Below are 12,207 nucleotides of genomic sequence, written 5' to 3' on the forward strand. Positions count from 1 at the left end.
AGCCGGGCGAGGGGAGGAGAGACGCCGAGGAGGAGGAGGAGGAGAGGGCGGGGACCGGGGGGGTGGTCCCGCCGGCCGGGAGCCGGCCCCGCCGGGGCGGGACGCTCCGCAGCCCCCCGCCCGCCCCCGCCGCCCGTCGGGGCACCGCCGCCTGTGGCACCTGCCCGGCTGCTGCCGCGCTGAGGGCATGGCCCTGGGCACCGCCCGGTGTCCTCCTGGCCGTGTCCCCAGGCGGGAGGGGGACACGCAATGGACGCCGTGTCCCCCGTGCTCGGAGAGGAAGGACCCGCGGCTGCGGGTGCCCACGGCGCTGGTGGGTGAGGGGCTGGCGAAGCCATCCGAGCGCCAGGAGCCTGCGCTGGGCCAGCGGGACAAAGGGGCACGGCGGCGCTGGAGGGGCCAGCGCTCCCCGGGGGCGTCGGCGGGATCGGCACTGCTCCTGCTGCGTGCCCGGCGGTGCCGCTTCAGGCGCCCAGTCTGACCCCACAAATCAACACCCAGCCTCACCCGCAATTCACCCACGGCTTTACATCGAGTAGCAGAGCAGACAGCAGTGCCCTGCCCTTCCACGGGCATCAGGGTTTGCTTTTTCTATTAAAGCCTGTAGTGAAGGGCTCGTCCCACACATCATAGCAGGGTCCTCGGGCACAGGAATCGCCAGGTCCTTTAGTAAACACGGCCTTTGGGAGAGGAGATAAAAAACAGGTACTGCTGGCTTCCAGGAGCTCTCTTGTGCTCTCAGGTGGGATTACATTAAAGGAACATATTAATATATTCAGCACATACTGCCTGAGTTGGCATCCCAAAATCCAGGGAGCTGACTCCTCACTAGCCTCTGCTTTCAGCCGAGGGTGATGGCAGCACCCCTGGGACCAGCACAGCATGGGGCTGACTGGGGGAGGGCTGCAGCAACTGAAGTCCACTTCTCTGGGCCTCTACACCCTGCCATCACTTTGCTGCTGTGTCCAGCAGGACACAATTCCAAGACTTTCCCCAGAAATACATTCTTGGTTTTGTGTCCGTCTAAATTTAAGTGACAAACCTCTGAGGAAGGGCAGAGCTCACAGGTCTCCGAGTTCAGTTTTCTTGCTATTATTTTCAGTGCTTTGAGAATCCAAGACCAATTCCTTCCTATCTGCAGTTCAGTCACATCTAAACCATTACCGGTTACTCCCTTGTTGCAGATCTCCTATTTATTCTTACTGACAGAGCAAGAGTACGTTTCCTGGAATAACAGGGCGATGCAATTAGGGAACAGGAAATAATTATGTGCCTTTGCTCTGCCACAAGATCCCTCCAAGCCCAAGGTCTCCTCCACAGGACACGGAGGGAAGGAATCAGGTCTCAGGCAGGTGGTGAGAGCAGGCAGAGCTACTGCAATGAGAGATCTCCATTTTAGAGAGTAAGCCACAAGCTAATCGATGAAGGTCAGGAAGAGGTTTTCCTTGAAGGCTGAGGTGTTCCTTGCTGCTGCTGGTCTTGTTCAAAGTAATGAGTGCTGGCAGTGGCAAGGACTGACCTGGGGCAGCAGCTGCACACAGATTTGTTTATACACAGATTTTCCCCAGGAATCACATCCCCATTTCTTTAACCCTGAAGGCCATTTTGCTCTCTTTAAGAGTTTGTTGCAACAGGAAGCACTTGCCCCAGGAGCGTGGCATTTTGTCCATCACCTCTGCTCACTGTTCTGGTGACAGGTCCTGGGGCGACAAAGAAGGGCTTTGTCCACCTCTGCCCCTCCCTGGCTGCAGAGAGGGACCTCACAGGGCCATCCCAAAGCACCCTCCTGGCAGAGAACAGTCCAGCAATCTCAAGCTTTTCCGATGATGAAAGCTGTGGGCTCTGGTGTTACAGAATTTCTGCTGGCACCTGTGTGTCCCTGCAGCTGCCAGGGCTGCTCAGGCAGAGGGTGAGACTTCATGAGAGCTGGGACACAGCACCCCAGCTTGTCTGGTCCCTCTGTCACCAGTCGCTGCAGAGCTCACCTAGTGACAACCTTGAGTGTCCTTACTTACGTCGTCCCCAGACAGTGCCAATAAAGAGGAGTTTAGACTTCAGACAAAGCAGGGATGTTATTCATTACCAATAAGCTGACTTTTCATTGCATAAAACATATAATCCAGACTCAAATCAAAGCAAGGTTGGTGCAGTGGCTGGCCAGCCTGTCTCTGGGGGGTTAGCATGTTATTTCAAAGAAAAACCAATCTATTTTTCCTCTCTCTCTTCATTCTGAACATTTGTTGCTCCCCATTCCTCCCAATATTTCCCTGTGCCTTTCATAACTGCCTTGATTTTGCAAGGGGGAGAGCTCTCCTCCTCCCAGGGAACGTGGACAGACCTCTTCTCCCTGGGGAAGGATGTAAAATGTCAGCCTCCAGCCCAGCCCCTAATGCTGCTCATTCAGAGCCTGGAACCAGGTACATCAATAATTCACTGCACGCTTTCCTGAGCCCAGCCATTTGCTGAGCCACTGGCAGCCCTGGTTCCCCTCCTGTTTTCAGGATTGTTTGGTTAGGGTCTGCCTGTGCTGCAGCCCACAAACTCCAGCCCTTCTGGCCTCATCACTGGTGTTATCCACCAAGTGCTGATTTCTCCTGCTGGTTCCAGGAAGTATTTTATTTTGAGTCCCTGACTAGAAAATTGATGGACAAAAGGGGCTGGAGCCCCAGAGGCTCTAGACCACAGTCAGGCAGCAATGCAATGCAATATCCTCGGAAATTCTTTGGGTGCCAGCTCAATCAGAAATCCAGCTTTAAGTTGCAGGTGCTGCGGAGTAAGAAAACTGCTTTCATCTCCCTAGAAATTAAATTCAAGGACTGTAAAAAGGAGAAAGGACAAGGGTGCTGATGAGATGCCTCTGTGAGCTTCCTGGCAGCTGTGCTTTGTTTTATGGCAGTCAAGGTAAGTGATGGCTGGTGCCACATCTCAGCCCAAGGGGATGTCACCTCCTTGGCTGCTCCCACCTGCACACCTTCATGTAGCTGCTCTCCTCTCTCCCCACCATGCCCAAACTCCATCATCAGCAGAAAGGCTGCCTTTCTCTGGGTATCCTGCCTTCTCTTGGATGCTCCCATGCTGCTTTGACATTGCTTTGACTCCCAGCAGTCAGTGTTGTGCCCTCACTTACACTGCCAGAGTGACACTGCCTGAGCCTTTAGAGATGACAGCAGAGCTTTGCAAGGCCCGGGGAGCACCAGGGAAGTCCTGTGGTAACACATGAAGGTACACAAGGGCAGAAGAAGCTTTAAGGCAAATTAATGATGGGAAAGGAACAGGATAGTAGAGTGCAGGCAGACACCAAGCTCCTGCTCCAGCCATCCAGAGGATTTGCTGCTCCGAAGCAGCCAAAGACAGGCTTATCAGCAGCCAAGCTCCCTGCTACAGCCTCCATTGCACAGCACTCCGTGGAAGTGTGGCTGTTTCTGCCTTTCCTATGTTGCTGATGCTGCTCAAGCAGAGGCAGAAGGGAAAGGACACAGGGAGTAACTGCAGCTCCCCTGCCTTCATGCATTTGGGAGCAGAGGAATCTATTGGCCAGGACAGTTATTCCTTAGCACCCCCATAGATCCAATGTCCAGGAAGAGGCAGAGAGCATTGTCTTATGAAATATTTGGCCTTGCAAGCAAGAGGAGGGACACCTTGATTTGGTTGCCCATGGAGTTTAGCACCATTTTTAGATTTTCCAGTGCCTAGTAAGGTCTCCAACAAAGCACAGACTGGAGTTGGAGTTTTTGCTGTCAAACTGTTCAAATCCCCTGTGGATTCTCCACTGATTCATTAGCGCTGAGTTATTGCTGTGCTCCTCTTCCAGCAGGGACTCTAATAAAGTGGCTTTTTGCTAGCCAGCCAGTTATTTTATGAAACTTTCCAGAACTGACAAGCTCAAAGACCTCCTTCAGGTGTGACTGCAATTGTCTGTGTACTCAAAAGAGAAATGCAAGGACTGAAAGTACCATCTCTCCTCTCCAAGCACAGGCTGAATTCCAAGATTAGGTGTGGGATGGCTGTTCTCACCCTCATGTTGATCCAGGAACAGCTCTACTTGCCTGTGTGTCCCTGTGGTTGCTCAGGCTGGGATGATGCAGACCCAGACAACCCCTTGTACCCAGGCAGAGAATTCTGTCTGTCAGAACCTGTTGTTCCCTCTTTCCCCCACACATGACACTACATCTCTGGCTTTGCCAGGCCTGCCTTCCCCTAGCCCCTGGAAGATCAGCAACGTGCTGAGCCTCTGTCTTGCCACGGAGATTTCAGCACCCTTCCAGTAAACGCATTTGCTGTGCAGACAGCAATTAAGCACAGAGCAGCTGCTGGGCAAAGACCCTTGGCTTCCAGGAGGAGCAGCCACCTCTCCAGCACGAGTCTAAAAATGCAGAGTGCTCCAGAAAGTTACTCAGTCCCACTGGAGAGATGTCCATCCCAGCCAGGCTGGCTGTCTCAGGGCTGAGCTCAGCAGAAAACAGCCCTCTTGGGCCACCGCCTCCCCCTTTCAGCCACTGAAGTTCCTTCCCCTTAATTAGGGATACTAAAATAAATGGGGGATCATTTTTTCAGGCTACAAGAGTATGAATAAATTATGGCAAAGCAAGGGGTAAACAATGCTTCTGTTAACCTTTAGTATGGGGTCTGCCCTGGCTTTGGAACACGAGTGGATCACAGGGTCCAGCTGGGATGGGAAGTTGGAGTCAGGCATTTTGGCAGCTCTACCAAGCTGTGGTTCCTCAGCTGCACTGAGGGCCATCACTTTCACATCTGCCATCATCCCAGGCCGCCCTCAGCAGCAGGATTTGGGAACCCAGCATCACAGTTAACCTGTTTCCAGGAGAGACATGTGGAGGGACACATGGCAAATCACCCCTCACATGGCAGAAAAGGATTATCTTGCTGTCTGCTTTCCTGGCAGAAGGGCAGGAGGGAGTCTGAATCTTAGCAAAGCTCCTACAAACACAAGGACCAGGGCAAGATCCAGTCTCAGCCCTGGGCACCTGCCTGCAAATCCACGCATGAGCTGGCCTGGTGAGACACGTCTCTCCCAGAGTGTGGGTTGGGCTTTTTCTGCTCACACTGGGCTCTTTCAACCCCCTGATCTAAGCTGTAAATAACAGAACCAGACTGTGCTGGGCAGACAAAGAGAGGAGGTGAAGCCATAGAAAGCTATGCAGGGGCGAGAGCCTTGATATCTCATGGGGCTGGGGCTCCAGCTCTGCCTCCCCCAAATCACTCTGGACCCATCAGGAGGGAGGGAGGGAGATACTGGGATGCATCTCTTGTAGGTCATCAAATGGCCATGGAGTGGCTTGAAGGCCTTTGGAGGAAGGAGAGAAACAGGAGGAAACAATGGGAGAGGCAAACCTGTTGTATGCAGCTTTGCTCAGAAGTCAGAGGCACCTCCACCCTCTGTCCCTGGGTACTGCTTTGGGATGACTCTGCTCTCCCTCTGCCAGCAGACAGAAGATAGGGCATGCCAAGCAGCTGGGCTTTGAAAACACAGGGATTTGGACTCTGTCCTGCTGGGGGCCTCCTGCCCAGCCTGGTCCCATGGTTGATGCTGAAGAGGGAGATGGGAATGAACATGGCCAAAATCTGACTCAGTTCTGCAGCCCCTGCATCACTCCCATCAACCCCCCTGCACTGGTGGCCAGGCAGGGACCACAAGTCCCTGCTGTTGGCTCATCCCTGCTGCTGTTTCTCTGCTCTGTCCCATCTCCTTGGGCAACACTACCCCAAAATTAATCTGGGCCTCTTCACCAGGGTCATCAGCAAGCTGGCCAAAGCCACAGATGACCTCTCCAGGTCTCATTCCCCAGCTCCTAACCCACAATGGAGATAGATGGCTGCCACCCCCAGGCAGCAGTAGCCACCCTGACCCCAGAAAAGCCAGAGGGGCCTGGCTGGGCTGGACTTGGGGGACAAAAATGCAGCCGCCTGCATTTATTTTGCCTAACAACAGTGATCCCTCTGTATATTTTCATTCTGTTTTCCTAGGCTCAGCTGCCTCCTCAATGAAATGTTTCCAAAGCAGCCTGGCTTGGCAGCACGCCAGCCCCGGCTGCCAGATGAATGGGTGGAGGAGGAGGGACCCATTCCTCTTCTTGACACAGCATCGCTGCACAAGAGGCCTCTGTTGACATTAGGACTGGCTGTTCCTCCTTTCCCCAGAGGATCTGCCCGGCCCTCGGCAGGAGCAGCACACAGGGCCAAGGATTCATGTGACATGAAACTGACATCTGTCCTCCTCCAGGGTGGTGGCACAGCCACAGATACCAGGGTACCAAGGAACAGCACTGCTAGAACCCAAAGTCAGCCCTTGTTTCTGGCCCTTGACCCCCCAGCTGAGCCAGCCCCCCAACAGGTGAGGATTCCTTGGAGCTCTCTGACTCTACTTACACCACCACTCTCCAAGACATTGGTGATGTAGAGAGCCTGTTTCCTCCCCCAAAACACCTCTCCACCCCACCCAGAGCAAAGCTCTCCCTCAGCATCACAGGAGTACAGTCACTGACACAGGATTTGCAGAGCTCCAGGTTTCTGGCATCTTTCAAGGGTGAATCCTGTCATAGCCAAGCGTGGCACCCCAAACCCTTCAGGTCTTTGGACAATAATATATGGAACAGGATCAGTTTCACTCTAAAGCCTTGCCCCTACTCAGTCACGTAGGACTTCATCCAAACAATGTGACAGCTCTTTCCCACACCTCAGTGTCTCTACCCAAAGCAAAATGCCCACCCAAGCTTTCAGGGCCAGAAATTTGTCTGCTGGGAGGTAACCAAATGGTAGCTGTTGCAGTGGACTACACAGCCAGCACCAGATGGGATCCCTCTCTCTGCCATGGCTAATTGCAGCACTGGTCATCAGTGAGGGAATGCAAATCCATGTATGCCCACTCATCACCTGTCACCTCCTCAGCTGGGACATCTTTAGGAGTTGCACAAGGAAAGGATGTGGAATTTAATACAAGTGCTGGTAATGCATCAGAAGGCAAAAGAAACAGATTAAAGTAATCAGCATCTTTCCAATCTGCACCTCTTTCCCTGATTGGCTCCTCTGGCATCTTCTGCTGGTGGCCAGCACCCAGCTGAGGCAAGCCAAGGACCAGAGGCTGGATAAGAGCAGCACCCAGCAGCACGCCACAGGAACACAGTCTGCTCCTACCAGCTGTGGCAGGGAGACTGCTCTGCCTGGATCTGGTGGAAAAGAGGCCAGCCATGCATCGATAAGATGAATTAGTTGTCTCAGCAGCACCAGCAAAATGAGCGAGAGGAGCCGAGCCCGTGAGGCCCGGCCTGCTTTGTTTCAATTACAGCAGCTGCCAGAAGAAAAAGATAACCTCAATATTGATGGCAGGAGCAGCAGACAGAGGTGCCCTTGCAGGCTACTGGGAGCAGGTAGAGGAGGAGGGGGATGAGAGATGGAGGAGGGGGAGCAGGGTCTCAGCTAGCACCCCACGGGAGAGCCTGGCTGGTAAGAAAGACACATCTGATCCCATTGCTGTCATCCCTGTGAGGAACAGCTTCTTTTCACCCTGGTTCTTGTCCCAGTCACTGTGCAGAAGATCCTCCAGCAGAGACAGGGTGCAGAAACCCAGCACTGGGACACAGCACCATGAAAACACTGAGCAGAAAATCATCTCTCTGCTCCCCACTCAGGCTGCAGGGCCTGGAGAGGCACTGAGTAGGGCTGTGTGGGATGGTGGATGGAGCTGGAGTAAAGGGCAGAGACAGGCCTGGGGCACCACAAGCTGCAGGCAGGCGTGACTACCTGCCAGGGGCACAGCACCCACCTGCCTGAGGGCTGGGGAGCCCCACGATGTGCCTGCAATGGGGACTGGTCTGGGCACTGGGGACAAGATGCCCATGGTGACTTTGGACTGCATGTGGAAACCAGCAGCAGCTTGGGGCAGGTACCCCAATGTCACACCTACAAGCCAGGTATGGAGCTGCCAAGCCAAATATCCTCCAAGCAGTGCGGTATTAATGTCCTGGACTCCCCTCCTGGGAGGCAGGCAGAAGATAGGAAGAGATGGGGTTTTCTCTTGGAGAAGAGTTCAATCTTAAACTCCTTTACTTCCAACTCCTGCTCAGGGGATGCAAACCATCCTTGGCTGCTGCACCTTGGGGTCTACATCCAGCCCTGTGTCCCTCCCTGTGCCCAGGGCACAGACCAGCACTGAGCAAGATCCACCCCCCGGGCCCACCAGAGGCCAAACTGAGCAGTGGTCACTTCACAGAGGTTTTATTCGTACTCCGGATACCCACGCTGCCCTCCCATCGCTTACCCCCAGGAAAGACCTCAGGACCCTCACCCTGTCCTCCCCGAGCTGTGCCCATTGGATACAGCCCCTGGGTCTCCAAGAGGGGACAAGGCCACCATCTTGCGGCCACCCAGCACCACTGCACATACCCGTGCGCACGGTCAGCGGGGCGCCCAGGATGGGACAGCCGCGGGGCTACAGGGTTTGGACCACGGGGAGCTGCCACATCCCACTGCTCTTCGTGCCCTCAGTCCCCTGGGACCATGTCCTGCGGGGCACACGCTGTCCCTCCCCTCGCTCCTTGGCCAGCAAACTCGGGGATTCCAGCACACCCAGGAGTGTCTGGATGGGCAGAGGATGCCAGCAGTGCTGCTCCCATCCCAGCTCTGGCCCCTCCAGCCCGCCCTGCTGCTCTGTGCAGTGTCAGCCAGCAGTGACCAGGGACCTCCCGGTTTGCACAGCAGGCTTCATTGAGCACAGAAAGGCAGGCAGTGGCAGATGAAGGCTCAGAACTGAGCCCTGGGGCTGAAAACGCAGCACTGAGCAGGGTCCAAGGGGAATTTCCATCCCTATCCCCACGTAGGAGGGCAGCCCACATGAGGTATGCTGGAGGGAGTTGTTAAACCAACGCTGCTGGTGACCAGCAGCCCAAAGCAAGTCCTTCCATGCCTCTGTGAAGCGAGCTGGGGTCTCTGCACACTACTGGGTTCTGCAAGGCTGCCCAGCCTGGTTTAATGCTCATCCCCCTCCTTCTGCTTCTTCCCCTTGTGATGGAGCTGGCCATGGTCTCCATGGTGGTGGTGAGCATGGGTAGCAGGTTTGTGGTCCTCGCTTGGGTTTGTGTCTCTCTCGCTGTTGACCTCGTGATGGTGGTGAGGATGGAGGGGCTTGTGCTGGTGGACGGGGGTCTCTGACTCCATCCCCTTGTGTTCAGGAAGGGAGCTCGGGGTTGCAGGGCCCTCCATGGTGCTGTTAGCCTGAGGAAAGCAACACAAGGACTGGTGTGGTATGTGAATGCCCACAGAACCCTGCAGAAAGCCTGGGGGCACAGCTGTGAACTGGGAAGGCAGACTAGCATTTATCATACAGAAAACTGTGGGTCAGAGTAAATGCTCTCCAGCCCTGACCCAGGGCACAGGGAGGACAGGAGAAGCTGGAGCACACAGGGCACAAGCCTCTAGATTTGCATGCCTTGGCTCAAGCTGTCTGTGGTCCAGAAACGGGAATTAGCATTTAGTATTTCTGGATGTACTTTTCTCCTGGGAAGTGACTAATCACCTGCCAAGCTCAGAGCTACATCCTTTTCTTTGCTCTGAGCTTGCCACCTCTGCATCCACCGCCTGCCCTTTCTTATATGGGAACAGTCCCAGTTAGCATTCCTAGACATGGGATATGACCCCTTTAGTCAATTCCTTTTCAACCGGAAAGCTCTGACCTATTTAAGTGCCCTTATTCCAGACCTTCCACCACCTTTCCTCTCAAACACATCTGAGGGCAGCTGCCAACCCAGAGCCCATCCCCAACACGGACACAAGATTGCTCTTGCTGATGTGCAGTGCCAAGGACAGAAGGGACGCCGGCTCCAGCGAGCACTCCAGCTCTTACCTCCCGGGTAGTGTTGGGGTAGAGGGAGCAGTTGCCACAGAAGTCCTTGATGTGGCTGGAGCGGATGGCTGCCTCCACATAGGGAAAGTGGAGGAAGCTGAAGGGCAACTGGATGTGGAAAGCCAGGCGGCCACACCTGAGGGGAGAAGTCACGGCCTGACTCAAGACAGGGGTCTGGAATCCCCCCAGCCCAGCCATGACAGGAGATTTTGGAAGTCCATCAAATGCTCTGTAACACCCATTAAATCCTCAGGCGAGTGGGGGGACACTCACCGGTCATAAACAAGGAAGTCGTCCTTGTCACCCCCCAGGACCTGCCAGACGTCAGGGTCCTCCTGCTCCGGCTGGAAGACGGGGACGCCGGGCGGGGCATGGCGCTGCAGCTCCGGGAGCATGGCGCGGGACAGCGGCGCCTTCTCGTTGACGATCATGTAGCGGACATCGGCCGTGCCCTGCCGGGCCAGCCGCTCCCGCAGGCCCCCGAGGCTGCAGGAAGGAGGCGCTGGAAGGGGCTGCCGGGGCAGGGGGCTGCCGTACGCCCCCGAGCTGGCGGGGACTGTTGTGGGGAGGGGGAGCGGGGCTCACCTGTGGGCCTGCCTCAGGCAGAATTGTCAGCTGGCCTTCAGCAGGGCCACCACCGTCACCTGCCCTGCCGCCCCCTCCATGGGGCTCGAGCCATTGATGGTCCATGCCGGTGCCTCCTGGCAGATCCGGCTGCTGTTGGCCGTCTCCTCAGAGGCCGAGGCCAGCCCCAGCCCCAGCCAGGTGGCCAGGGCCAGCACCAGCAACCCCATCCTGGACCCTGGCCCTGGCAGGGGGACACAGGTTGTTACTCTCCTCCCAGATCCACTGCAACCCCAAAACACCTCCCTGCACCCTGCTCCAGGGCAGACAAGGGCTGTGGACAGTATTGGCCTCATCCTGGCACTGGGAGCCAGGACCCCCATGGCAGGGGGCAAGGAAATAGGTACGAGGTGGGGAACTGGGCTTCTTGCTACTGTCTTTTGTGGGCACCCACTGCTACAGCATCCTGTTCTCCCTGGCAGCAAAGACCCACTCCGCATCTCAAGAGATGAAGGTGCTCCTCTGCCCATGGGCCTTCTCCATTTCTTTGATCCCAAAAAACAAACCCAGCCCCAGAGAGAGGTCTGACTTTGCCCCAGAAGGGAGCAAGGATACAGCCCTCATCATCTCAGCTGCCAGTGAGCAGTCACTGGGACAGAGATGGTTTCACCTTCAAGTCACCTTGAGAGTCCTTGATGCCCCAGAAAGTGTTTTGAGAGTACACAGAGCCTTTAAAGCCCTTGAGTCTCCCAAAATTTGCCTAAAGCCCTGTCCTCCAACAGCCCTCTAACCCTGCCCATCCCAGGATATTGCCCATCCCTCTAATATCCAGCACACTTAATGGGCAAGAGGGAGGATATGGGTCTGGGGGGAATGGTCTGGGGAGGGAGCAGGGAGATGCAGGATCTGGTCAGGGTGGATGTGCCCCCACCCCCCAGCCCTCTCCCCGCGAGAACGAGCCCTCGATACCACGCTTCTCCTCGCTGCCGTCCTCCCTCGCTCCCGGCCCCAGCAGCTTTCAGCAACTTCCAGCTGGCCCTGGTCCCCCTTTTATCTCCTGACCACTCTCCCCGCCCAGGAGGGAGGAGAAGAGCCTGGCTGGAGCGTGGACTGCGCCCCGGCCACCACCGCCTGCCTCGAGAGGACAGCGACAAGGCAGGCACTGTCCCCGTCGGTGCCATGTGGCCTCGGGGTGCTGCTGCCACAGCCCAGCCCAAGCCGTGCTGGAGCAAAGCCGTGCCTGGTGCCGGGCTGACGCCAGAGGGTGACAGGCGGTGCTGCAGGGAAGAGATGGACACGGCCGCTCCAAACCCGGCAGGCACAGGAGGGCTGGGGGCATTGCCAAGGACACTGCTTACACCAAAGGGTTGCAGTGTGGGATGTGGGGTGACCTCCAACAGCGCCATCCCTGCACCAGTGCCGTCTCTGCTTCCCTGCAGCCAAAAAGATGGTGTCTCCCATAGACAGCGGGGCGCTGGAGCTCCTTGCCCTGTGGGGTGTCACCTCAAAAGCCGAGCTGTTCTGTTGTGCCCATGGCCGTTCTCAGGCCAAGCTTGGCCCCACAGCAACTCCCCAGTGTCCAGTTCCATGCCTCCTGTCCGGCCCCACACTGATGGGCTGCAGTAGTGTGGGTGTTTCCTTGGGAAATCACAGCGACGCTGGATTCCATCCCCCAGCCAAACAAGAGGAGCTCATCACTCTGGCAGCACAAGGACATCTCTGCAAATATTTGAACAGTTTATTGTACCTGGGATCTGTACGAAAACATGATAAGGCAGGGAAGGGCA

General features: G+C 56.0%; 1 protein-coding gene across 1 annotated transcript; it reads right to left on the minus strand.

Moving 5' to 3' along the window:
• Window positions 1-8,216: 8,216 nt before the first annotated feature.
• On the minus strand, window positions 8,217-11,494 carry LOC128811413 (selenoprotein Pb-like). Its single transcript, XM_053985035.1, has 5 exons — window positions 11,390-11,494; window positions 10,442-10,664; window positions 10,130-10,342; window positions 9,857-9,992; window positions 8,217-9,228 (listed from the first exon to the last, which is right to left on the minus strand). The coding sequence occupies exons 2-5, from the start codon at window positions 10,648-10,650 to the stop codon at window positions 8,983-8,985; spliced, it is 804 nt and encodes a 267-aa protein (XP_053841010.1). The 5' UTR covers window positions 10,651-10,664; window positions 11,390-11,494; the 3' UTR covers window positions 8,217-8,982.
• Between the last annotated feature and the right edge of the window lie 713 nt (window positions 11,495-12,207).

This window comes from Vidua macroura, chromosome 9 (assembly GCF_024509145.1).
Source record: "Vidua macroura isolate BioBank_ID:100142 chromosome 9, ASM2450914v1, whole genome shotgun sequence".
NCBI lineage: Eukaryota > Metazoa > Chordata > Aves > Passeriformes > Viduidae > Vidua > Vidua macroura.